Raw genomic sequence first — 24,776 nt, 5'->3', positions numbered from 1 at the left:
TGGAAAAATGTGAGAGTTTTAATCTGTTCTGTGTACGGAACTCATTTAGGTAAACTTTTAAATTGTTTTCAGTTTATCCTATATGCTGCAGTGTAGGATGAGGATGGGTAGTCCTCGTTTAGTGCCCACAATTGGGACCAGCAACTTGGTTGTTAAACAGAGTGGTCACTAAGTGAAACAGCAACTGTGCTGTAGCTTTTCTTTGCTTTATAGACCTGCAAAGGTGGTAAATGTGAGGATTGGTCGTAAAGTTACTTTTTCATCACCATCGTAACTGCAAATGGTTGCTATACAAGGCAGTTGCTAAATGAGGACTATATTTATTTATTTGGTGCAGAACTAAAACAAAGAGAATGTATATGGTGATAAAGAACATACCGCAGCTGATCCTACTTTCAGGATTAACTTCTCTCACAGTAATAGATCTGATCTTGAGTATAATATATGTATGCTAGATTCAGAAGATATGCGAGTTATTACTTGGTGATAATTTGTTTCTGTTTGCAAAAGGTGACAGTGATGTGTTTACTTTTTTTTTTTTTTTTGCCTTGAGTTGACTGTACAGCATTATGTTTTTAAAGTTCTGCAGATGTGTGTTTCATATTATGATTTGTTCCAATAAATGTGTGACATTCATCTTGTTGAATGGCCTGTGTGTAAAGTTTTGACCTATATTTTTAAAAAGAGGGTGTCATTTCTACTGAGTTCAGTGACAAGTTGCATTGTAAGTGACTGCAGTCTAAAGGTTTGGGTAGCAGTCTCAACCACTTGGAAATAAGTTAAACAAGCCCTATTGAATTCAGTAGGACTTAATTTTGAATCGATATGCATAGATCACAGTGCATCTTACAGCTGTTACCCTTATAGCTTAGCAGTGGAGGTGAGAAGCTGAGTTGAGAATTGCTGACTTGGGAGAGGCAGACGTCGGAGCCAAAGTTGACTTATCCTTATTCAATCTCTGATCACCTCTAACCTTGCGTGCTAGATGGTATGCATGGTTAAACAAAAACATCTATAAAGAACTGGGGTCCCATGTCAGCCCATTCATAATTCTGAGCTCTTTTTGAGAAGACAGTTCAGATAAACTGTAATTGTCTTTGTTCCCATTAAAAAAACAAAGTTCAAGGCCAGTGAGACATTTTGTCTGATTTCCTGCTTGTCTTTGCTTTCTCTTCTGTAAGCAGACACCTGTTCCTTTCTTTTCAGTGGTAGCGAGTATGAAAAATTGGTTTTTGGAAAGGAACTATAGTTCTGTGATGGTACACATGCCTTCCATGCAGATCAGTGGGTCCTGTGCCCAAGCATCTTCAATTAATTTTGAGTAACAGGAATGCAAATGACTTCCACGGACAATTACTGTGAATCAGTCAAGCAGATAGGGCAGATAGATAACCAGTTAAAACAGCAAAAGACCCTTTGGAGTATCATTATAATTTGCAAGATGGTCCTTCTTGTGCATGTGTAATCCTTGCACATGTGCAAGAACAATCTTGGGCATGCCACTTCACACACTTTGCTGTCAGAACCAAGACAAATGAGTAACAAATTTAAAGAACAGTAATCTTTAGACAGCTTTATGGCCCATAATTTTCCACTCCTTTAATTGCATTCAGCTTTATAGAGGGTTTTTAAGGGCAGATAAACATTTGTGCTAACAAGAGGTGTAAAGTGGCACGTCTGACAGAGGGCCACTTGCTCATATGATGCTAGGCAAGGATCATATTCTGGGACCTTGCTTGTGTTTCATTGGCAACGGCAATTCAGGAAAGAGATCTTGGAACTGTGGGTTATTCAATAAAATTGTCAACCTCAAGGGGAAATAAAAAGACAGACAGCATAGTAGGATTCTCAGGAAAGTTGAAAATAAAATAAAACTGCCAATTTGTATAAAAATCAATGTACTACCTTTATACAAATCTATGCTGTCATTACCTCTTGAGTCTTGTGTACCTTTCTGATTGGCCTAACTTACAAAAGTTGTACAGCTGGAAAGAGATGCAGAAAAGGACCTGAATGGTCAGAGACTTAGAAATTCTCTGTAAGGAAAGGTTTCAAAATTTGTATTTATTAATTTAGTTTAATGAGGCTAATTTTATTTATTTATTGAATTTCTAGGCCACCCCAGTCTATCACTACTCTGAGCAGCTTCCAAGATACAACATGAATGTTTTTATACTGTTATGCTGGTTTTACCTCTCCAATATTACCAAGAATTTTGTATTTACATCCTTTCTCTTATCCCACACCACAAAATCCCTTTTTAGAAAACTGTATCTTGAAAACAACATAGCATGTTTTTAAACATTCTCCACATTTAATTTGATTCCTAGGACCAGCCAAAAGGGAACTGGATATAGTGACCTGGGTCTCCCTAAGTCAAACTGCATCCCTAAACTAAGGCACATTACTGTGACAATTACCTTTCCCTAAGTTGACAATAAAAATACAATAATAATATGTTAAATAATGACTGTGTTGCTCCTCAGGTCAAATTAATAAATAATTTGCGGGTATTTTAGACCTGCTTCCTGAAGCAGTTGCTTGACTCTGCCCCATAGTAGCGTCAGTCTTGTTAACCTCTGAGCCTGGATTGGCCTTGAACAAAAGCTGAAGATTATCAGAAGTGGAAGTGGTGCAGATCATAGGCATCAGTCCACTTTCCGCTCTACAGAGTAATACTGCAAACTCAGTTAAAGTTTTTCATCCATGATAATAAAATCAAGAAATGCTCTCTGAAAGTCACATGCTGCCTCTACAAGGTTTAGTCCGAGGTCCCCATTAAGTCTAAGCGTAAAACTAAAGCACATCTGCTTGTTAGTCTCCTCTCATCTGAAAGAAATCACCCAAGCCACATTCATCTGGGTTGTAATGCTCAGGTATGCAGGATTATTAGGAAGAAAGAGTTCGTTCTGGGGAAAGATTAATGAAGAACAAACAGATCATCTGAAAAGAGCTAAAAGTTCATTTTGTCAAGCTAGAGATATTATATCAAGCTTTTTCAAAGGGTTAAGAAAAAATTCAGTCTGGGAATCATCCTCCCTAAGGATCCAGTAGAAAAATTGTATATTTTGAAAAACAATTATTTTAAACAGTTACATTATGTAGTACAAGCATGAAAATTTTTATTATCTAAGTTGACTGCATTAAAGAATAATCATTCCTGTGTACCAGGATAGGCAACTCTGGGGCCATCTTTCTTTAGAATTATCTTTTGGCATTTGATAACAGCAGTTGGCGGACTATGACATGAGTAGATCTCAGTAGTTCGAGTGGATTTCTGAACAAGTTTTGGAATTTTGCTTTTTTGTTTTTTGGTGTGTTAAATCTGTGCAGAGCCTTACAGCCCTTTTTCTGGAGGAAATCTGTCTCTGCTTTGTATACTGTACACAGAATGTTTTTAGCATTGTAAGTTAACATTATGTGGCATCATGGCATTGTTTATGTTCCAATAATACTTTTATTTATTATAATAAAATGTCATAAAATATGTATGATTTTCATTCTCAGCTTCATTTCTCTTTTTCAGATGGCATATGTACTTGAGTAGTAGGATTTATATTTAAATCATATGCAGGGTGGATTTATTTGTTTGTTTGTTTGTTTTTAAACAATATATCCTGTATGGCCACCTATCTGACTACTGAGGCTGGGTGGCAAACAAGAACTTAAAACCAGAAAACAACAGAAAAGCAGAAGGCTGTAGCTCTGTGAGTCATTGGATGTACTGTAGTCAGAATGTTACAGCTCCAGATAGACTAAAGGCATTATACCTTTGCTGGGGGACAAGGGGGGCATAATCTCAGATGTGCTTATCCTCAAATAGACTGAGTCTTCTGAGAAAACATGCACAGGTAATATACCTGTGCATGTTTAATATACCAAGTAACCTGATTGTTATAAATGATGTTTTTTGTGTCATTAAAGCATTAAAAGTCATTAACAGAAAGCCTGTATTTTTCAGTTCCACCTTCCTGGTTTTTTTCCTCATAAAGAAACAGGGTGGTTTCAACATTTCTTGAACCTTTACATTTCTGTGCAATAGAGGCAGCTGCCAGAAGTTATGGTCATATTTTATATTACAGAAGCATTTGACTGCATTCTTTCTCTAGAATGGGAACATAAAATGTAGGTTAAACTTCTAGCAATTATCCATTAACTGTGAAAACCCATTATCCATTTGCCTGTGTGTTTTGTTTTACCCCTTTCCCTTACAATGGCTCTTTTTTTGTATTTGCAGAGATATACTTCTGCTAAAGAAAAAAAAAATGTTTTACTTGAACCAGATTTTTCAGTTTCTAAAGAAATACTTTGACGGCAACCCAATGTCTATTTAGCCCTTGGATTTAAGGTTAGGATTAGGGTATACTTTGTATAATCAAAGTAGGTTCTGTAAATCAGACTTCAAGAAACTGCACTTTTGTTTCTGGTACTATTTTTGTAAAATCCTTCTCATGTGGGGCAAGAAATAATCCTTAATTCCACATGAATCCTGTGAATGAGCCAAACCATAAACCATAAAATAGGGCAGGATCTTCACCTGTGTTTGCCTTTCCCCACTGCAGGTGGAAGAAAGGAGAAGAGTGCTAGGTTGAGCATTTGGCCTATATTGCAACTCATGCAGTTTGCCCCAAGTATGGATATAATATCTTTTACTCTCTCTCCTGCAGCCGCTGTGACTGGTCCTAAAGATCTCAATTCTGGAGCAAAAGCGCCAACCATGACGCCTGGCAAGGAAAGGGAAGCACTATATGGTAAATCTGTAATTTAATTTGTGTGTCTTTTGAGCAACTTGGTTGCTTTTCAGAAGGAGTGGCTCAAAGACCTGATAAACATCTCTTTTATAGCTGAATGCATACTGTTCTTTCTGGCATTTCTAGAATAGCATGTTATCCTTGGTTTAGAGGGTCACATACAGCCCCCAAGCCCCTTCTTTGTGACTTCCAGAACCTCATCTGGCCATTACTGCCGAAGACTGGTGGCATAATTTCTTACCATTTTGAGGGAAAAGCTACATGAAAAGCTCTACTGCAAGCCCTACTATGGGCTTAACATAGTTTTTAAAATAAACCCAGTCTCCACAACCAAAACAAAAATCCTCAATCAGTTTGCACCACTGCGCCATCCGTTGTGGCCCTGACAAATGTTACGTATGGCTCCTAGGGCTATATAAAACATCCTTCATTTTTGCTTTCCACCCATTCTGTGTTGCTTTCTAGTCCATGGGATTTCCCAAAATGACTTACATTATAATAATAATAATAAAAAAAGCTAAGGACAGCTCAATTTACTATGCTTTGGTCATGTCCTCACTGAAACATGAACGTTTGGCTACAGCTACCACATTTACGAGAGACTGATGCTTATTTTCTTGTTTATCATTGGGGTGAAAGAATCTAGAAATAGTCTTCCTCCAACATCTTCCTTAGCTGTGGGTTCTTTGAATGAGAGCCCTCAATAACCTCCAAAGAGAACTCTGTAGATCTATACGTGCAAATTATGTATAGCATAAATCCTATATGTGTCTTCATAAATGGATATTCCATTGAGTTATGGGGACTTGCTCCCAGAAAAGTGGATATAGATTTCTGTTTTAGGTTTACACTTGCAAACCTAACATCCTTTTGGAATATGAAAATAAGAAAAAGTAGTAAAAAGCTCTCCAACTCCAGCAATATGGAATTTTTAAGACAAAATATAGACATTCTGCTGATTCTTGTATTTCTTCCACTGCAACTGACTCTCATTAGCTCAAGTCTCTTATAAGTAAACTATGTGGAATTGGGAGATGAATTATTTATCTGCCAAGTTGTTAAACCACTGTAATCAAGTTATCAGCAGCTCCTGATCCATTGTAGCGAACATTTTTACATGTGTTTCTACATTTTACATGTGTTTTAACATTTTTACATGTGTTTGGATTTAAAGGGCCCAAGTGATGATATCTAAGCCATTTTTGAAGGTCTCTTGTCCCAATTTACTAAGAAAATAAAACACTTTAGTAAACGGAACATTTTACTGAACCACTTTTGGAAGCTGTGTGTGGTCACTTGGTATTTTTCGGTTCTTCCTTAGTACCTTTTGATCTGAGATACCGAGGAGAAATCTAAACAGACCACCTTCATAACAGCATAGGAAATTGTCTTCTTTGGGCCTATTAGTAACTCTAATTTAGTATTATCTACTCAAGCTGAAAGCTGCCCACTAGCATTTCAAATGGGATTCTTTTTCAGACTGCCTGGAAATGTCTAGCATTGAACTGGACACGTATACATGCAAAACAAATGCTCTGCCACTTGGCTGTGGGCTTTCTAACCAATTCTCTAACAAAGAATAAAATAAGTGCCTTTTAAAATTATCTGTTTATTACATTGAAAAATATCTGTATCTGCTGTTATATCTACCTACTCTTAGTATGTAGTCTAATGTTTAGTGTATGCTCCTCCAGAAGCAATTGTTTAATCAGTGGGCATATCACTTTTGAAAGGCAATGAACGAATGCTACAAAAGAGAATTGTACTATTAGAAATTATGGTCTGCTGTCCCACTTTTAAAGTTAGTTTTTCTAACAGAGCCAACTTGCACACCATGTTCATCCCTTTTTTGAGATTCCTAAGCAGTTTTTTATTTTTTTGCAACTTCAGTCCCTATTGTAGGGGACTTGTATTACTTTATTAAGTATATTAAAAGAGTGTGAATATAACACTGAATTTCATTCTGTTAAATATACATGAGCAAGTTAAATCACATATAAATCCATGACATGTTATTTTGTAGCCCCTCCAACCATATGGGGAAGTCTTTTAATTTTAAGTCTATAGAATATATGCCCAGCTAGGTGGGAACATCTACTCAACCTGGATAATACTTTAATGGGAAGCTATCAGGAAACATCAAGGTTGTAGAGAATACTGAAAGGTTGAAGAAAGTTCTTGAGAGAAGGCAGTGGCAAAACACTTCCAAACTGTGATCAAGAAAATCACATGGATGTGTGCATGAAGTCACCAGAAGCCAAGCTCAAATCAAACAAGACTTTAAGAGATATAAAGTGCTACCTGTGTACCACTATCTGGGCAACTTTCTCTATTGCTGAGGATAATTATTTTCATAGAAAGTGTCCAGAGTGTATTCTAGGCAAAATCAAATCGTCCTTTTCAAGCTGGCTTCCGATAATGATTTTAAGGGAAAAGAAAGAATTGTCCATGTCCATGTATGTATTACAGATGTAATTTTTTTTTTCACTTTGAGCCTGATGGATTAATTGCTCAAAGGGCATCAAGATCATGGTACCTCATTGATATGCATTAACTTAATCAGGAATATGTTAACTTTAATTTTTTGCGGAATGTAGTACAGTGGTACCTCTACTTATGAACTTAATCCGTTCTGTGACTCAGATCGCAAGTCGAGTTGGTTGCAAGTCGAGGTAAATTTTCCCATAAGGTTCAATGTAAATACGGTTAATCCGTTCCGCCCTCCGAATTTGGTCACACCCCAAAGCAAATTTTCCCATAAGGTTCAATATAATTACCGTTAATCCGTTCTGGCGTCCGTGGACCACGCGTCAGGGGCAGAAAAGCGCCCACGCGCCGCGCAGCGGGGCGGCAAAACGCCTGCGCACCGCGCGGTGGGGCAGAAAAACGCCCATGGACCACGTGTCAGGGGCGGAAAAATGGCTGCAGACCACGGGTCAGGACGGAAAAATGGCCATGGACCACGTGTCAGGGTGGAAAAATGGCCGTACCTCGAGGTGGAGTTCGCACATCGAGGTAAATTTTTGGGGCCGGAGCTGGTCGTATCTCAAAAATTTCGTAAGTAGAGGTACCACTGTATTATAATGCATTTTTCCTCTCTCGATTGTTCCATTGCAAGGGGACTTCATGTAACAAAATGTTTTTGGATTCGTAGAACTCCAGGCTGCGTTAAGGTGATATTCAGCCTTCATCTGGTTATCTTAATGTGAACAGGGCTGTGTGAATTTCCCCTTTACATAGACTATTTCTAGATAAAGAGTGTTTGGAGTCAGTCTTCTACATATTTTTAACACTGTCTGGAGGAACAGATCCCTCTGCTGTACTTTCTGCATAATCCAGGTCTCATGGCTTGCATACAGCTGCGCAGAGAGCTGACTCTTTTGCTGTTTAATTTAAATTAAACAATTAGAGTCCTTTGATTATTTCCTTGATTGAAAATGGATAATATCTTCCTTGACGTCCCTAGGCTTATTTATCTATAATTGGTGAACTTCCTTAAAGGAGGCCTATATTTGGTAAAATAATGAGGACCTTTCATAAGTTCTCCTTTCATAAGTTTCCAGTGAGAAATCCAAATGCAGTAAAGTAAAAAAGCCATTTGAATGGAACGCAGCATCACTAATGGTTCTCTAGGTTCAAATAATTAGACAGACAATATTGTAAAATTCCAATAAAGAATTGGAACCTCTGTACAGCTAGAATTGTTGAAATATCTTTGCCATTTGAACCTGTTGATTATTTCCACTAATATATGCGATATATATAAAGCAGAGCATTAACTGGCTTTGGAGGCAACATATAATGGTGTTTTGCCAAATAGATAGCTAATGTAGTCAATTATAAAGATCTTCTCTTTTTTTTCATGGTGACCCAATTATAAAACTGGCATAGTACTTTTTAGATGAATTTTGTTGAAATGGGTTTTAAAATGTGTTTTTGGATTTTGACATGAAGATATTTTTCTAGATATTTTTGTATGTGCATGTCTGATTAGCATATATTTGATTAATCACTTCTAGAGATTATCATAAAGTAACACAAATACATACACAGACACATAGTGTATGTGTGTGTATATATATACACACACACACGCACATAATATTGAATATACACATATAAATTATATGTGTGTATGTGTGTGTGTTTGTATAATTCCAATCTTGCCTATTAACTTGGCCATATCATTCTTTCAATCTATTCTTTTTGTCTTTTGTTATTCGAAACATTTTATAGTCTAAACTCATTCATTTGTACTCACATGCACCAGGTCTCTTTGTGAGATAAATATAAGATGGCTTGATGATTGGCCATTCTTATCCTCCAGAGTTTTAGTTATTCTGCCTTTTTTGGTGTGTTTCAAGAAGTTTGTGAATTATGAAATAATTATTGAGAATATATTTGTCTGAATCCCAAAATACTTTTAAATAGATCTCCTCTTACCTATCAGACTTTCAAATTTCTAGTTGCAGATAAAATATAGGTATTTCTAAAGTAGATTTAGTTGAAACTTCAGAGGGCCACAGCAGGGATAATTCCTTGGTTTTAATTCCCTTTAGCTGCTTTGCTTCCCCTCTAAGCTGATGGAATCCAGGTTCTGTGAAAATTCTGATTGTGCAGTCACAACTTTCTTGATGGAAAAGAAAGCCAAGTGGGAGAGTGCTGAGATCAAACAGTAGATTACTGCTTTGATAGAATGCATATAAAAAGTCAACTGGAGACTTCCCTGTAAGGAAATTGGGGCAGAAAATTAGAAGGGGAGAGAAACATGTGAGGAGAGAGGCAGCTGATAGTTAGTCATAGAAGCAAAGGAATGGAGCGGAAAAGGGAACAATCAGTACAGATGAAAAGAGAAATAATACCATGTAATAAGCATTGAATTTTGTTGATCTAGGTCTAAATAGAAACAGCTTCTATTCTGTACTATTTGTTCACACAGTGTTATTGTTAGAGTTCATAATCAATGGAATACAAAAATATCCCCAATATGGCTAAGATACTATATTACATTTATTGATTATGGGGTGATGGCAGTGAGATTTTAAAATACATTTATTTATCCTCAAAATAAAGTTAGAAGAAATTATATCACGGGTGACCAAATAGCCGTAGGGTTTTTGCTTCAGTCATCGCTCAATACTGAGTATTTTGTTTACAGTAACTCAGTAGCTAATAGTAAAAAAAATATTTCAGGAACACCAAATCTCTTGAGATGTTGGCAGTCCCATCCCTGAGCTCTTAAATCAGAATTTATGATTTTTTTAATACAAATATTTTATTGTCCGTTTCTGTGGATGCCCTCTAGAGGTGTTTCACATACTGTTACACAACCCTTATATTACCCATATTTCTCCAGCCATTGAGTTACCTCACCCAAAAGAATGTTGTTCTGGGAAACGTTTCATTTGTTAAATATCTGCTGCTCCTCATTCAGCTATAGATGTGCAGAATGGTGCCATTAAGAAAGAGGGCAGAGCCAAATGCCATAAGAATCAAAATTATATTTTGCATAATTTTTCATTCAGAATATCCATACCTTTATTTTTTCTGATAAGCAACTATGTTTTTATCCAAAATAATTCACACAGTGCATAGTTAAAATATGGATTTTGCTCCTCTGGCCTGTAATGATGCTGTGTGTTTGGATGGCTTTAAAAAGCATTTTGATTCATGGCCGATAATGCTGTCAGTGGCTACTAATCGTGATGACTCTTTCTTCTGGTAATCCAGCATGCCTCTACAAGGAAGCATTAGTATGATGGTACAATTGCTGTCTTACCTCTTTGGGGGCTTCCCAAAGGCCCGGCAGAGTTGGAGAGTGGGGGACAAGGGAGTTAGACTGAAAGAAGCAGCAGTGTGGTGTTGCAGTGCATGGCCCGCCCCTTTCCTATGTGCATTGCAACATTTCATGCCCAGAAGGGCAGAGCTTGCATCATGATACCACAACGCTGCTTTTATCATTCTGATGACAGCAGCGAGAGCCTGTGGACACACTGTGGGATCAGAATGCTGGAGGAGGGAGGCCTTTGATGTGATCCTGCGCAGCTCTGAACTCTGTTCCTTTCTCTGATTTGAACAAGAGCTTGTACAATTTCAGGTCACCCCAGTATTTTCAAGAGGAAATGGATGGGTGCAAAGAAGTGGCATGTTTTATAAAAAGGAGGTTCTGATGGACTCTAGAGGTAAAGCTGGGGGTGTTCGGAGGTCATTGTTTTGGCTTCACTAGAAAAATGGAAGAGATCCAAAAAAACTCATATACTGTTGCCTGAGCTGTTTGTAATGCTACCTACTGTGGCAGTAGGGCACCACTTGCGGCTGAATCTTTGGTTGAGCATTCACCTATTGCAGCGTGAAGCTTAAGGCTGGGAAATTCCCTTCATTTAAATCCCCCAGTTGAAATTTCCTGCTCCCACGCTGCAGTTCTGCATAAGATTGCTAATTATCTTCCTCCCCAATAAGCTGCCAGTAGGTTATGAATAGAAACCATTCTATTATTTCCTGGTAGAACGGACTATTTTCCTTGCTGACCTGCAGTTAACGTACCTGCTTAGGAGAGGACATTCCATTACACTGCAGTCTGCCAAAGTCTTGTCGGAGCTTACCTCTTTGATCAGGTTGCCTGTTATTTACAGTGCAACAGGTTGTTGCTGTGTCCTACATACTGTTCCTTAGACTTTTTCAGCTTTGTTTAACTAGCCGAGCCAGGTGAGGTTGGCTCTTCTGGGAGTGGTTTTCAAGAGACGGGGTGGCTGTTGCTTTAAAGCTATCATGTAAACTGAATGGCATCTCCTCCTTGGAAGGCGGAGAGAATGGAGAAGTAGGAGGAGAAACCAAGTTCATTGTCTCAATAGAACAGTGTTCCTGTCTCTCTCTGTTTACTGCTTCTGTTTGTAGCTATAAATTAGTCCCTTCTGTACGTCCCAAGGAGGCAGGTGTCAGCCTGCTTTTTTGATCTCTGGAAGCAGAGCTGAGCCATAATGCCACATGGAGAATACAAGCTTGAATACAAGAGTGAGTACAACTGGAGCCTGCTCTCCAGGAGGGGAGGTGGTAGTTTAAAGTTACAGGCTGTGATGTGAAACTCTTTGCAGACATACCTTTTCCTTGTGGCTGGGCTATGGAGTGCTATTTTGAGGAAAAGTATTGTGAATGCCTTTTGTGGAGCTTTGTGTCCCCATAACCCTTCGATGTATTTCTTGCTGGGGTGATGGAAGAGATATAATCTATTCCCAACACTTTTCCAAAACAAATCAAGACATGGATTCAGTAGGATGTCCATGTTTATCTAGGTTTAGGGGGAAATAAAGCTACAGGACTCATTAACAAGGTGAATGTTTGTGTTTCAAAACAGCCCTGATGAATAGAACTGAAGATCAGCCCAGTCCAGCATCTTCGTTCCAGAAGTGTGTAGCCAGGGAGTTGTCAGTAGGAAATCAAGCAGATCAGAATCTCTTTCATCAATGAACAAAGCACACAAGAACTTCAGATGAAGAAAATATTTTAGGTTTAGGGGAAGAAGAGGTGGCAACTATAGAGTTACAATTAAGCATATTAAAATAACTGCTTTAAGCAGACGTAAATAAAGTACTGTAGATAAAACTTTAACAAAGTTTGATTGCATGTCTACAGGGTGAGGATCTTAATAATGCCCAGATCCCCACCCTGTAGATGTTCAATCAAAAATATAATTTCTGAAACAAACGGATAAGGAAAGGGAGGTGATGGCCTCGGTTATGTGATAGTTAAGCAGAAAGGAGAGCAAATTATTTCCCGTACCACATAGATTGGAAAAAAAGAAACATTCTTACCCCAGAAAGCTACAGCTTGCAAGGGAAGAGCCAGAATCAGTCTAACTGTAGTTGTAATCAAATGAACATGATTACAGATGCATTCAAAGAGCAGCTTTCGGACATTAGGCTTGGCAGGAGTTTTAGCTTGCATCTGTATATCTGTATGAGTATAGGAAATGTCCCAAAGAATGGTAGGTGTCTTCATCCCAAGACAACTCTGTAGCCACTGCCGAAAGTCACCCAGATCTAGAGTTCACTTTCTGTTAAAGCTAGAAGCTCTTTGTCAGTTCTAACACTCCCATAAGTCTGGAGTGCAGGGTCTTAGACAGTGAAGCCATGTCTTCAGAGAGCTACATCTGGGGATTGGAAGAGTCATCAAGCTGTCTGTGTTTCGTCGGTATTCTGGGAAGAGCATCCATACTTTGTATATGCATACATTCTTGTCTAACATGATTTAAGTCTGCATGTGTGTCTTTGAATCAAATTTCAGTTTTTGTCTGTTTTAGCAAACAACATAAATATGTGTGAAGCAATTAAGGATTTAATACCTTTGTATAAATGACAACGTCTTGGTGCATATATATATCAGTTACTGTATGCAAAGGATGGCTAGTTTTACGATTGTTAATTTAAGTTCATTGTTGAGCTACAGGTTAGATCATCTTATTCCTACCTGGCATCCTGCAAATGTATTGGTATAATGGATAACATTTTCAAATGGCATCAGGTTTTTTTTTCCAGTGGATGAGACACAACATGATGCACTTGCCTGCGCATCTGTTTTGCTACTCTTCTACTCTTCCTACTTCTCCACTTTTCCTTATCGCTCCATTCTGTTGTTGGCTTGCAGAGGATACCTCTGGGGATGGCGTTAACACCATTTATAGCAACCCAGTGACGCCACAGCTTATGGACTCTGCAGATCAATTTACCACCTATTTTGATCAGAAAGTACCTATACCAGAAGATGAAAAGGTTAGTATGATTACTAAGAATGATGGTGGGATCACTATTAATGATAATTTCCCTGGTGTTCTATTGGGGCGCACCATTATGTCACAGATGGGGGGTAGTGTGAAGGAGAGTTACCAGGCACAGTAAAATTTGCTCAAGATGTGCTCAACTGGTGCTCAGGTTCAATATAAATCTCCAAAATATACCAGTGGAACATTTAGATCTTTCTGAAGTTACAAGAGAATTAACTTGGTCTCTTGATTGCCTGCTGTGTGTCTGCATGAGTCACTGCTCTGCAGTTGCTTTCTTCTAATTTTAAATCAGTAACTGATGCGGAAACTCAGGGATTGGTGGAGAATGAGCCTTAACTCTAAGTATTGTGCTCAGTCAGTGTCCCTCTAAGCGCTTTTAACTGTAATTTCCATCAGCCCTAACCTCTGGCTCCGTCAGTTGAAGCTGGTGAGAATTCTAAAATTCTAAAACATGTGGAAGTATCCAGAGAGGGAAAAGCTGCTCTACAAAATGTTTCAGTTAAAGACCAAAAGATGCCTTTAGTGTTTAAAAATCTGCGCTCTTCTTTGCTGCACCCTTCCTAGCATGGAATATGGGGTTTTTTTCCCAATTAATTTTTTTATTTTTTATTTTTAATTACAAAAAAAGGCCAAAAAAATACATAAAAGTGCTTTAACATAAAAGTGAAAAACATGCAACAACAACAAAAAGTTATAGCATGGAATATGTTTGATCTCTAACGCAATTCGAAGGTTGTTCCAATGAGAACAAGCTGTTTGCTGCTTCTTCCTAATACTCCTCAAGGATGGGAGGTGATGGACTGAGCAAGTACTTTTTCTAGCCAGAGTAATGGTTGAATGAGTACACAGAGGAAACAGTAATCCTCTGTGAAGACAACAGCTACTGTCTTTAATTTCTGAAATGAGTGGCTGCACCAGTATTCATTTTTGTTCATTTTGGTTGTTGAAAAGATTGCGTCACCTACGGATTGGCCTGACTATAAGGACCTTCTGTTATAAAGGCTTTCACTTTGGAATTCAAAATAAGAATTGTAATAAGGAGATATTTAAGCCAAGGATGAAGTTTTTTACTCTCTAGCACAGTGTTTCTCAACCTCAGCAACTTTAAGATGGGTGGACTTCAACTCCCTGCTGGCTGGGGAATTCTGGGAGTTGAAGTCCACCCATCTTAAAGTTGCTGAAGTTGAGAAACACTGCTCTAGCATTATATATTTGTTCTGAGTATTGAATAGGGCCCATAGTCTTTGCAAGCACAAATTCATCTTTTTCAATATCTCAGGCTTTCTTAATTTGAGCAGTATAATTTGGGATGGTGGTGAAGAAGTAATGTAAACATTTGTTCAACAATTCAATTGTTAAAGAATTGAAAATTGATCTGTTGCAAAGTACTCTTAATTGTCTAAAGGTGCTAACTGAATCTTCCACATCAAGGTTTAAGAAAAATATAGGGGTTTCCTAGAACAGACTTTGCAAGACCGAGTGTAATTTCTTATGGAAGTAAACTCGTCTCATAGCACCATGCCCTATTTGGAGTGAGTAAGATATGGGGCTTTGCCTTTTTGAATTAACAATTTTCTTGGATTTAAATAGTAGCAAATAACTAACAGCATAGGAGCTTTCTGTGTGAATGTGTGTATTCCCTTGTGTGAAAACACTTAACATCTCTTCCCCCCCCCCTTCTCCATTTCTGTTTGTAAAGCACTCATGGTTCAGTTTTCGGAAACTGTGGGCCTTCACCGGACCAGGTTTTCTGATGAGCATTGCCTATCTGGATCCAGGTAACATCGAATCAGATCTGCAATCTGGGGCTGTTGCAGGGTTTAAGGTAAGTAGTTAACCTTAGCTGAAGCTTTTCACCTTGAAAGCTGCTGTAGAATTTGATCTGAAGAATGCCTTAGCAGTCCTAGGGCACTCATCAAAACAAGGATTTTTCTAGACACCTTTCTGTGACAAATGCTGTCCTGAGTTTGTACACTGAAAATGTTTGAAAATGGGACTTTGCAGTGTTGGGGAATAACAGTAATGTACAACAGAGGAGAATCTTCCTGGCCTGTGTTCTTGCATCTGAGTCACATTGAACTGATTCACATCGAAGATTAATTGCCATGAGCCATGTTGATTCAACAGAGCGTACTATCTTTTCGGTTCATCAAGGGTTACCTCTTACCATGTAGAGGCATACCATTAGAATTGGGGCAGAGGGGATAGAATTTCAATTAGTCCTACAAATCTGTCACGTAATTTCTAAATTAGCACAGGAACCTCAAGTTTTGCTAGAGTAAAGCTAAGTGGAAAGGTACTGCTGACAAGATACCACCTCAGGAAGAATCTGAAATGTTAAAACACTGGTTTTTAAATGTTAGTATTTCAGAATATGGAAACAAAATAGAATTTTAAAAAGCTGTGACTCTCTTTACTATTTGACCCTTAGCTTTCCCAGTGAATTAGCCTCATGCTTGGTTGGTTAGATTACTGGAAGCAACGTGTGTAATTTCCCACGTTTAAAAAAAGTTACTAGATTAAAATCTAGTTTTTAATTAATTTATTTATTTATCAAATTTATATAGCCGCCCATCTCACCAGAAGTGACTCTGGGTGGTGTACAACAATCAAATAAAACAATATAAAAACAATCATTATAAAAGCAGTCATAAAGACAAACATTATTAAAAAATTAAAAATCACTACAAAATTAAAATATACAAACCACAGAGAGAGAGGTATAGCAACCACATATCACTCACAATAGCGGAGCCACCTTAAAATGTCTCCTGTTTCCTGGGGCTGCCAAACCTGGTGACATAACCAGGTCTTGAGGGACTTCCTAAATATTAACAGGGATGGAGATAACCTAACTTTGGAGGGAAGAATGTTCCATAAGGTGGGTGCCATAGCAGAGAAAGTCCATCAAATGTAGGTCTCTCGCAGATGGAACCCTTTCTGCTGGATCTAATGGGACAGGCTGATGTAATTGGGGAGAGGTGGTCCCTCAGATGACTTGGCCCCATGCCAATATCTGTCTTTGCTGCAAGCTTCAATCAACTCTACAGTCATGCTCCAGAAAGCATAGGATTTGTAGTTCTTTTGAGAAAGTAGGCAGAGGAATCTCTCTGAGACGTTTCAGACTTCCAGAATTCTGCATAAACGGATGTTTATGTAGCAAAGACCTATTTGGAATGTCCTGCTTCAGCAGTAAACACTCCAGAACAAAACCCCAAATATGTCCAGTGAAAAGTGGAATTCTCTAGGGCCAGGTTTTGATTGTGAGAGGGCTATAGTTTAGGGCTTGGATAAGTATCTCCAGAAATGCAGGTATCTTTTGGTTAGCAGAATCCTGGATTTGTTGTCCATCTTCCAGAATCCTGGCACCTTGGCTGCTTTTCACTTTTAATGTATGTTTATATCTTTCAGCTGCTCTGGGTTCTCTTGTTGGCTACTGTCATTGGTTTGCTGTTACAGCGTCTGGCAGCAAGGCTGGGTGTGGTAACAGGACTTCATCTGGCAGAAGTATGCAATCGACAATACCCCAAGGTGGGTAAATTGGCTGTGCATCTTGTCTGCATGGACATGCCAGGGAGCAGAGGGACTTGCTTTTTATAGGATTGGGGCTTCCAGAGCCAGTTTGCCTGTCATGAGTATCTAAGCATTTTGTTAAGTGTTGAACACATTGACTTGCAACCACTGGTTCTTCACTCAAATGGGCACTACTAATGGCCTATCCATGGTTTGTTTAGCTCAGCTTAGCATGATGTGAATGCTGACTCTGACTTTATCATACCAGAAGAAGTCATTACCAAACTAACCTCTCACCATGCTTCAGATTTCCATTAGGTGGACAGATCCATAATCAAATGTGTATGTGTGTTTGCCAAACTGTGCTAAATGAGAGCTTGACAGTGGCAAACACGCATGGGCAGGAGCAACAGTTGATAGCAATCATGCCTGTCTTTTAGCCATAGGTCTAGGAAAACATGATGTGCAGATATGGTCTCTGCAGGATCAGACAATAGATGGACAGAGAGACAAGATTGCAAAAACTAAGAAGACTGGAACCAGGAAGGAAGAGAAGTCCAGAGAAAGGTGCTAGAGGTGTGGATAGTTCTCAAGGCTCTGAAATCTGAGTCTGAGGTCTTGGGTATAAAAACAGCTGGGCAAGCAAACAAGATAAAAAAGAATGAGATAGGGGGATTATTCCAGAGAACAAAGGTTACAGAAATTGCCTCATTCTCTCTCACAACACAAACGCATACTCCCCCATCTCCCTTTAAGGAGAAGGCCAGGATGAAGGTGGGGTAAAGGGGAAAGGTCACTGTAATCAGAAGAGAAGGAAAGAGAAGAACCCAGAGGAAATGAAGGGAAGAGAAAACTGAGTAGGGAACAAAGAAAAGAGAGGATGCTTGCCCCCAGGGATAGACCGTGAGGCAGATGAGAGATGTCTTTGCAAAAGAGCTTGGGGTCCACGAATAGAGACGGTTCCCAACCATGGATTCCCCACGTTTTTTCTGCAGTCTTCTCTCTCAGTGAGGTTGATGTGGTGGCTCCTCCCTTTCAACAATGGGGTCTGCCTCTATTCCACAAATACAAGATGATTTTCCCACTTCAGTGGAAATTAATTGGAGGAAGAAACTCATATTTTGCATGGGTGAATATGGTGTTTATGTGGTCCAGAAAGCTCTGGTTCTGAGAGGAGGAGGATCTGGGCTTGCTGGATTTGAATACAGACATTCATTGCACATATCCTCAGGAAGTGTTTTTTCTTCATGTGGGGACTCTCCCGCGTGGCTCTTATTCAGAGTCAGGAAATGACTGTTTAATAATAGATCAATAATACAATCAGTGGATGTCTTCTGAAAATCTCATCACTGAGTAAAAGCATGCATTTGGATTAATGGGTCAGAACCTTTGGTTTCCAAATTAGCTTGCAAATGCCCCTTTCTGTCTTCTCTGTTCAAGTAATGCTTCTGCAGTATGTGTTTAATGTTGTTCCCATAATTATTTCAACTACTGATAAATGAGTCTCCTAAAAATGTGGATGTACACAAGCTTACAGAATATCTTGTTCAGTATGAAATTCCTTTTGGGCCTGTTTTGGCAAGACAGTTGCTTAGAGATGCAGAACTCTCCTACAAAACACAGGGTTCCCCCCCCTCCCTTCAGTGTTAATTATCTTTTGGTTGCTCCGTCATACTTCTCTTTGGGTGGTCTGTGTGCACATATGCATGTTCATAGATGATTTGGAAAAGTAAACACTTCCTGGATTCTGGCACATCTGAAGGAAAGGCAGCATAGAAATCTTAACAAACCAACTAATAAAATCTACTGATTGCCTTCCCTGTCTCTGGAGTTATGTTAGAATATTCTCAGTAGGTAGAATGTTTTAATTCTGGTAATATCTAGGTTACATTCTTATTGTAACAACTATCTTTCCCTAAGGGTAATGGTGCATTCTGCAGTTTACTGGGATGAAGGTGGTGTGGAAACTGCTCCAACGCAGCTCCCTCTTGTTATTATGAAGGTCCCATTGGAAACTTTGGGACTCCGTGGGAGGAGTCAGTTTCTGGGAGGACCGATACTTCGGCACGAGAAGGGAGCTGCAGGGGTGGCACTTGGGAGCCTGGGGCTTCTTAGGCTTCTCTCTTCAGAGTGCCACAGCAAACTAACACCAGGCGAGGTTTGAAAAGACTTAGCAAAAATTCAGCAAAATCCGGGATCTTCTTTTGCAGTCTTCTCAATGTTCGCTGCTTTCCAGAGCAGAAAAGTCTTTGAGAAACATTTTGAACCACGGCACCTGCTAGCAAACTCTTGGCCTGTAAACCTGTGTCTTGTATGGGTCCTGCATCTGCTGCGTAGCTGTCTGTTGGTTTAGAAGTGACTTTATAAACTTTTGGGTTATCTGTTAGTTTCTGACTTGCCAAATTCCTGGCACAGCCACCCATGTAGGCGGTTGCTGGTCAGGAGACACTTGAATCCTCCCTGTGCTAGGAGAGTTTGCTTTCTAAAATTAGACTACGATGATTCTTTCTCATTGCTCAATGCACGGGGGAGGAAGAAGGATTTTTTGGGTGGCTTCTGTAAGCTGTGGGTGCATGATTCATTGTGGAGATTATTAGCTAGAATTGGACTAGAATATTAACACTAAGGTTTGAATAACATGGGCAAGTATATTTCCCAAAGTGTTCTACTCCACGTAAGTGAGTATACATCACTGCTCCTGTATGCTGGAAAGAAGAGCGTGTCACTTTGTGTTGGCTTTGGATTGCCTCCCTTCTGTGTAGAAGGGAACTCCAGGATGGACAAAAGGTTTCTACTCCAAACTGCCAAGAAATTCAGGGCAAATGTGGCTTCCTTTCATGCACAATTTAATTATTCAGGCAGTAGGCAGACTTAATGAGCCCCACCATGTTCTTACCCTCTCTTTTTCTGCTTCTCCTTTTCTCTCTCTCTCTCTCTCTCTCTCTCCTATCCCTTTTCTTGACTTCCCACCCAGTGGACTATCAGGGAGGGGGCAGATTGCTGTTTGCAGAGATATGAACTGATCCGTTGCAAAGAGCTTTTGGAAGGGAGCCGGTAGCCACAGCTTGGCTACTCCCAGGGGTGTGGTGGAGAAGATGTCACTTTTAAGCATTACATTCTGAGTTTTTGCCTAGGTTCCCCGACTTATCTTGTGGCTGATGGTGGAGCTGGCTATCATCGGATCCGATATGCAGGAAGTCATTGGCTCAGCAATTGCCATTAACCTCTTGTCTGTTGGGAGGTAAGTTAGCTGTTTAATTCTCTGAGTGTCTTGTGGTTTAAGCATTGTCCTGCTAGTCATCAGTTGAAACAACACAAAGATACAGTCTAGCAAGAGAATTCCCTATCAAATCATATCTAGGAATTCCTTTCCCTAGTCAATGTATTCCATCATTGAAAGAGCCCTTGTTAACTGGACACATATGAGAATTTACATATTAGTTCTGGGGCATTTAATGGCAAGACTTTTTACACTTCTATAGGTAGGTCATATTTGAAAATGAGCTTTGATTGTGGAGCAGATGACTTTTAAGCAAAACTAGCTCCAGTTCCTTCAGCTTTCGTTTTATTTACTTCAACTATTTGAAGATATTTATCCTTTTCTTGTGTCTTTCCCTGAAAAATTCTTTCTCCCTCAGTGTGTTTATATAGCCATTCACTAACATTGAATCAGAGTAACTTGGAGTAATCAAAGACATTTTGACCCAACACAGTTAAGCTGTGAAATTCACTGCCATCGGATTAATGGCCAAGGGTTGAGATAATTTTAATGCAGTCCATGAACAATTAGACTATCAGGGGCTGTTTTATGCTTTATTAACTCCATAATACAGGAAGCATATATGTCTTAAATGCCAGTTACTAGTAGGGAGAAACAATAGGAGAGGGTTATTGCTCTCATATCCTGCTTGCAAGCTTCCAAGTTCAATTTGGTTGGTAATTCCATAGTATCAAGTCCTGGTTTAGAAGGACCTCTGGCCTGATCAGGAGAGTATCCTTGGTATATTAGTGTGTGTGTATACCACTTTCTAGTATAATGGGTTGGTGAGAAAGCCATAGTCCAATGTGAAGGGAACATGCAATTTCCACTGTTCAACTCTTGACACATCTTGATGAGGCTGGGAAAGACTCCTGCTTGAAACTCTGGTGCTTGACTTTCATTCATTGTAGATCATGTGTGAACAGCTTACTCTAGGCTGAGGGCCACAGATAGACTTTGGGTGCATGCCAAGGACCCCATTCTAAAAGGTGTGAGGAAGGTCACTAAAGCTTTTGGGGGCCACATGCAATATCAGATGTAGCCTGATGTAGTATCAGTGGTCTCTTTTGATATAAGCATCACCAAATGGCACCTAAAGATGCCCAGACACCTTTTTGGCCCCACCCCATGTTACTTTTTAGATGTATTTAAAATGTAATGCATTTTCAGTTTTTAAAAAAGAGAAGCTGTGTGCTGCAAAGTGCCAGCAGTGTCTTAATTTCCAAATTCCTCTGCTCCATGAATGAGCTCCCCAAGATTTCTTAAAAAGTAGAAGTAATGGGTGGCCGCATCTCAGTACTTTGTTTAGAGGTGTGTCCATTGCCCAGGAAAGCGACAAAGATAAGCAGGAACAGTAGAAAACAGCCTGGAGTGAGGTACTAGAGTGGGTGTCAGGCGATATCCTGGGAAATCAGCACTTTCCCACTGGTTGTATTCCTCATAGCAGCCTTTTTTGGAATGGGGAGCCCTTCCAGGTGCCTCTGTGCAGTTAGCAAAAGCAAAACGTTCACCGACTTCCAGGTGTGCCTATCGACTCAACACCTCGGGGCTCCTGCTGTATGGTGAGCCTAGCTATCATTGCTTCAGTTCCTTTCTGAATAAGCCTTAACAAAATTCCGTCTCAGAGTTAGGGGTTCTTAAATGATGGCTGCAGCACAGGCAGATATGGTTGCCTTTGAAATAGTGTAACAAATAATGGAGTCCGCTTGTCTCCTTGTTCATTGTAAAAGCACGTTTGGTCTTCTGAAGTGACTGGAGGACTCACACTTCAACATGACGGAGCCAGGGGTAGCAGCCAAACTGCACAAAATATGTCACTTTTCTGCGTGCGTATAGCTAGAAATGGGCAACGTTTTGCTCCATAAATTTCTAGCAAACTGCCTGGTCTGTTTCCTGGTTCAGGAAGCTTTCTGCTCTCTAGATGGTTATGAGTCTCCCCTGGCCCTTAAATGTGATTTGTCCACCTCTCCCAACATCACTTAGAGATAAACCTGGGCTGCATCCTTCAACTGACGGCCTTAAATGGAAGGAATGATTGGGCGGACTCTGACCTATTTAGAGTCATCTGACGTTTGTGACCTGTTTTGTCTCCTCACAGAGTCCCTTTGTGGGGAGGAGTGCTCATAACAATAGCTGATACCTTTGTGTTTCTCTTCCTGGACAAGTATGGTAAGCTGCTTTTCTTATTGAAGCCAATTTCTTTTGTCTCTTAAATAATCTCTTTATCGATAAGGTTAAGGCGCTTGGATGTGTGGCAAAGGCTCCGTTTGCCACGCTCCAGAGAACTCAGGCGAGCTTTAAACAGGACTTGCATAACTCTGGAAAGATTTTAACTTGATCCCTTTCAAAAACGACTTGCCAGGCAGTTTTGTGGGCTTTCTCTCTCTCTCTCTTTTGTGCAAAAACACAAATACGCGCCCCAAAGGTACTGTGGGAGGATCTTAGGATTTGCTCCCATTGCACTTTCCTCCGGTGCCGCCGCCTTAGAGCTCCTCAGGCCTTGTCTGTGTTAGCAGCTCTCTGGCAGCTCCAGTGGGAGAATTTTCTGTCTTATCCCTGAGCCCTTGTAGAACAGCTGCTAAATCTGCAGTTCTCCCGTTATGAGGGACAGCAGGCTCTTGTTGAGAACTGCATCATTGATGATGGAGTCCTCCAAGGACAGAAGCATTCCCAGGACCTGAGAGGCCCTGTTGGTGGGAGCAACGCAGGTGATGGGGGAAGAAGAGAATGGCTGGAACTGGGTGGGCAAGGCGGGATGATGGTGGAAATGATGACGTGTGCATTGCAGCATTGTGACACAAATGCTGTCCCTTTTGTAGGTGTGCTGTGACGTTGCATGCCTGTACAGAAAGGTCAGAATTTGCAGCATGATGTCACAGTGCACATTTTGAGGAAAACTTTGGATTCATCAGATGCCTCTGGCAGGAAGATAACTATTCTCTGCTGCTTATGGCAGTCTTTGAGCAGAAGTGGCTTGTGTGCGTGTGCATGTGTCCACCCATGTGTATGTTTGGCCTGATCCACCAGCTTGCAGTAGACTCCCCCGTGTAATGTCTGTGAGCCTCAATGTACCTTTGTGTTATCTGGGCTCTATAACCTATCTGCTTTTTTGAGCATGGATGCTCCCCCCTCCCCCCAGCGGTAGCCGTAGTGCCCACATCATGTTCTCAGAATTCCAGATGTATCTAGTGTTGGCCTTTGTAAACCTCTGCATTCTTGATGCGGAAGGAAGGCTTTTGATTTTGGTGGGCTTTTCTCCTGACTAAATATACATAGAATTAGCTTTGTGTGTTGTATGTGTATCTCTGTCACTTATTATTATGGGAACCCTTCTGTTCTGGGAGCTATTGCTTTTCACCTCATGTAGTAATGTTCTGTGGATGGAAGAATGACCTGGCCCCTTTGCTCACAGTCTGTCTAAGCGAATGTGTCCATTAGTAGGAGTACTGCAGATGGCTTGTGAGTGTTGCAAGACTCTGACGCCCCTTGCAGTGAGCCATGCAGCTTCCCCTCTGTGCTACCTCATCCCTTGCAGGAATATCTCCTGCTCTTCTGGAGTTTTCTTTCCCATGGTAAAGGAGGTGGGGGGTTTCCCTCCTGTGCCTCTGCTTCATAGGGGTGTGTATGTAGGGGTGTGTGTGTGTGTGTGTGTGTGTAAGTAAATAAATACAAATAAATAAAATTCTTGGAAGGCTTAGCACTCATCCACTGGTGTGGATTTTTCCCAGGAGTGCAATAAAATATCTCAACTGGTGATAACACCAAATTGGCCTTGCCTGGGCTCAAAAAGTAGGATTGGTCCTACTTAGTACATGGTTAGCAATTCCAGGACAGTAGACTAAACCAGAAAGTTGAAAAAGACACCCTAGACAAAGGCAGTGGCAAACTCCTCCTCCACTGGTGTCCAGAAATGGCTTGAATATATCAGTGAAATCACTAGGAGTTCATCTTGATTCAAAGGGGCTTTACATTTATGAGATAACGCTGTGTCTATCCTGGTGGAACAGGATATAATGGTCTGAAGTGCTGAGTTAGGGTGCATTTTACCTGCTAATCTAATTATATCCCAAGAATACAACTGTAATAGATGTATGATATGTATGAACGTATGTATTCCATTGTGATTATTCGGTGGACTCAGAATGTTTTTCCCTCTGGCTAAAAACATTAACCTTATTCCTGTTAATAGTTGTTGTGTGTCTCTTTCAGGCTTGAGGAAACTGGAAGCACTTTTTGGCCTCCTCATTACTATTATGGCCATCACGTTTGGATATGAGGTAACACTGCCTTTGTATATATAGATCTTTAAAATGAACACTGCAGCTTTTGAATATCTCATAAGCCTTTTCCTGTCTTTTTGGGCAAAATACTCCCCCTAAACCAAAAAAGCATTTTGGGCAAAACTCTATACCCCTACATCTGGGAGGTCTTTTAGAATGGGACTCTGTGGTTTGCCAAGGACAGCGCTAATGCCAAT

The 24,776-nt window shown here is 40.0% G+C and overlaps 1 protein-coding gene across 5 annotated transcripts in view; it reads left to right on the top strand.

The window, feature by feature from the left end:
* Positions 1–24,776, top strand: part of SLC11A2 (solute carrier family 11 member 2) — a 63,374-nt gene that overhangs the window by 8,470 nt on the left and 30,128 nt on the right. For 4 of the 5 annotated variants that reach the window (XM_015888212.3, XM_025167083.2, XM_088138075.1 and 1 more), the window contains exons 2-8: positions 4,668–4,751; positions 13,392–13,516; positions 15,227–15,352; positions 16,939–17,058; positions 20,175–20,281; positions 22,398–22,468; positions 24,509–24,576. In XM_015888212.3, the coding sequence (XP_015743698.1) occupies positions 4,668–4,751; positions 13,392–13,516; positions 15,227–15,352; positions 16,939–17,058; positions 20,175–20,281; positions 22,398–22,468; positions 24,509–24,576 (701 nt within the window). Of the gene's footprint in view, positions 1–4,667; positions 4,752–10,800; positions 10,934–13,391; positions 13,517–15,226; positions 15,353–16,938; positions 17,059–20,174; positions 20,282–22,397; positions 22,469–24,508; positions 24,577–24,776 lie in introns of those variants that run through there. The other variant, XM_088138077.1, reaches the window with a different exon arrangement.

The sequence above is a fragment of the Python bivittatus genome, unplaced genomic scaffold (assembly GCF_059951505.1).
Source record: "Python bivittatus isolate LINGU-HERP-01145 unplaced genomic scaffold, Pbiv_v1 ctg000220_np1212, whole genome shotgun sequence".
Taxonomy (NCBI): Eukaryota; Metazoa; Chordata; class Lepidosauria; order Squamata; family Pythonidae; genus Python; species Python bivittatus.
Note: the sequence above shows the minus strand (reverse complement) of the source record. Positions and strands in the feature narration are given on the sequence as shown.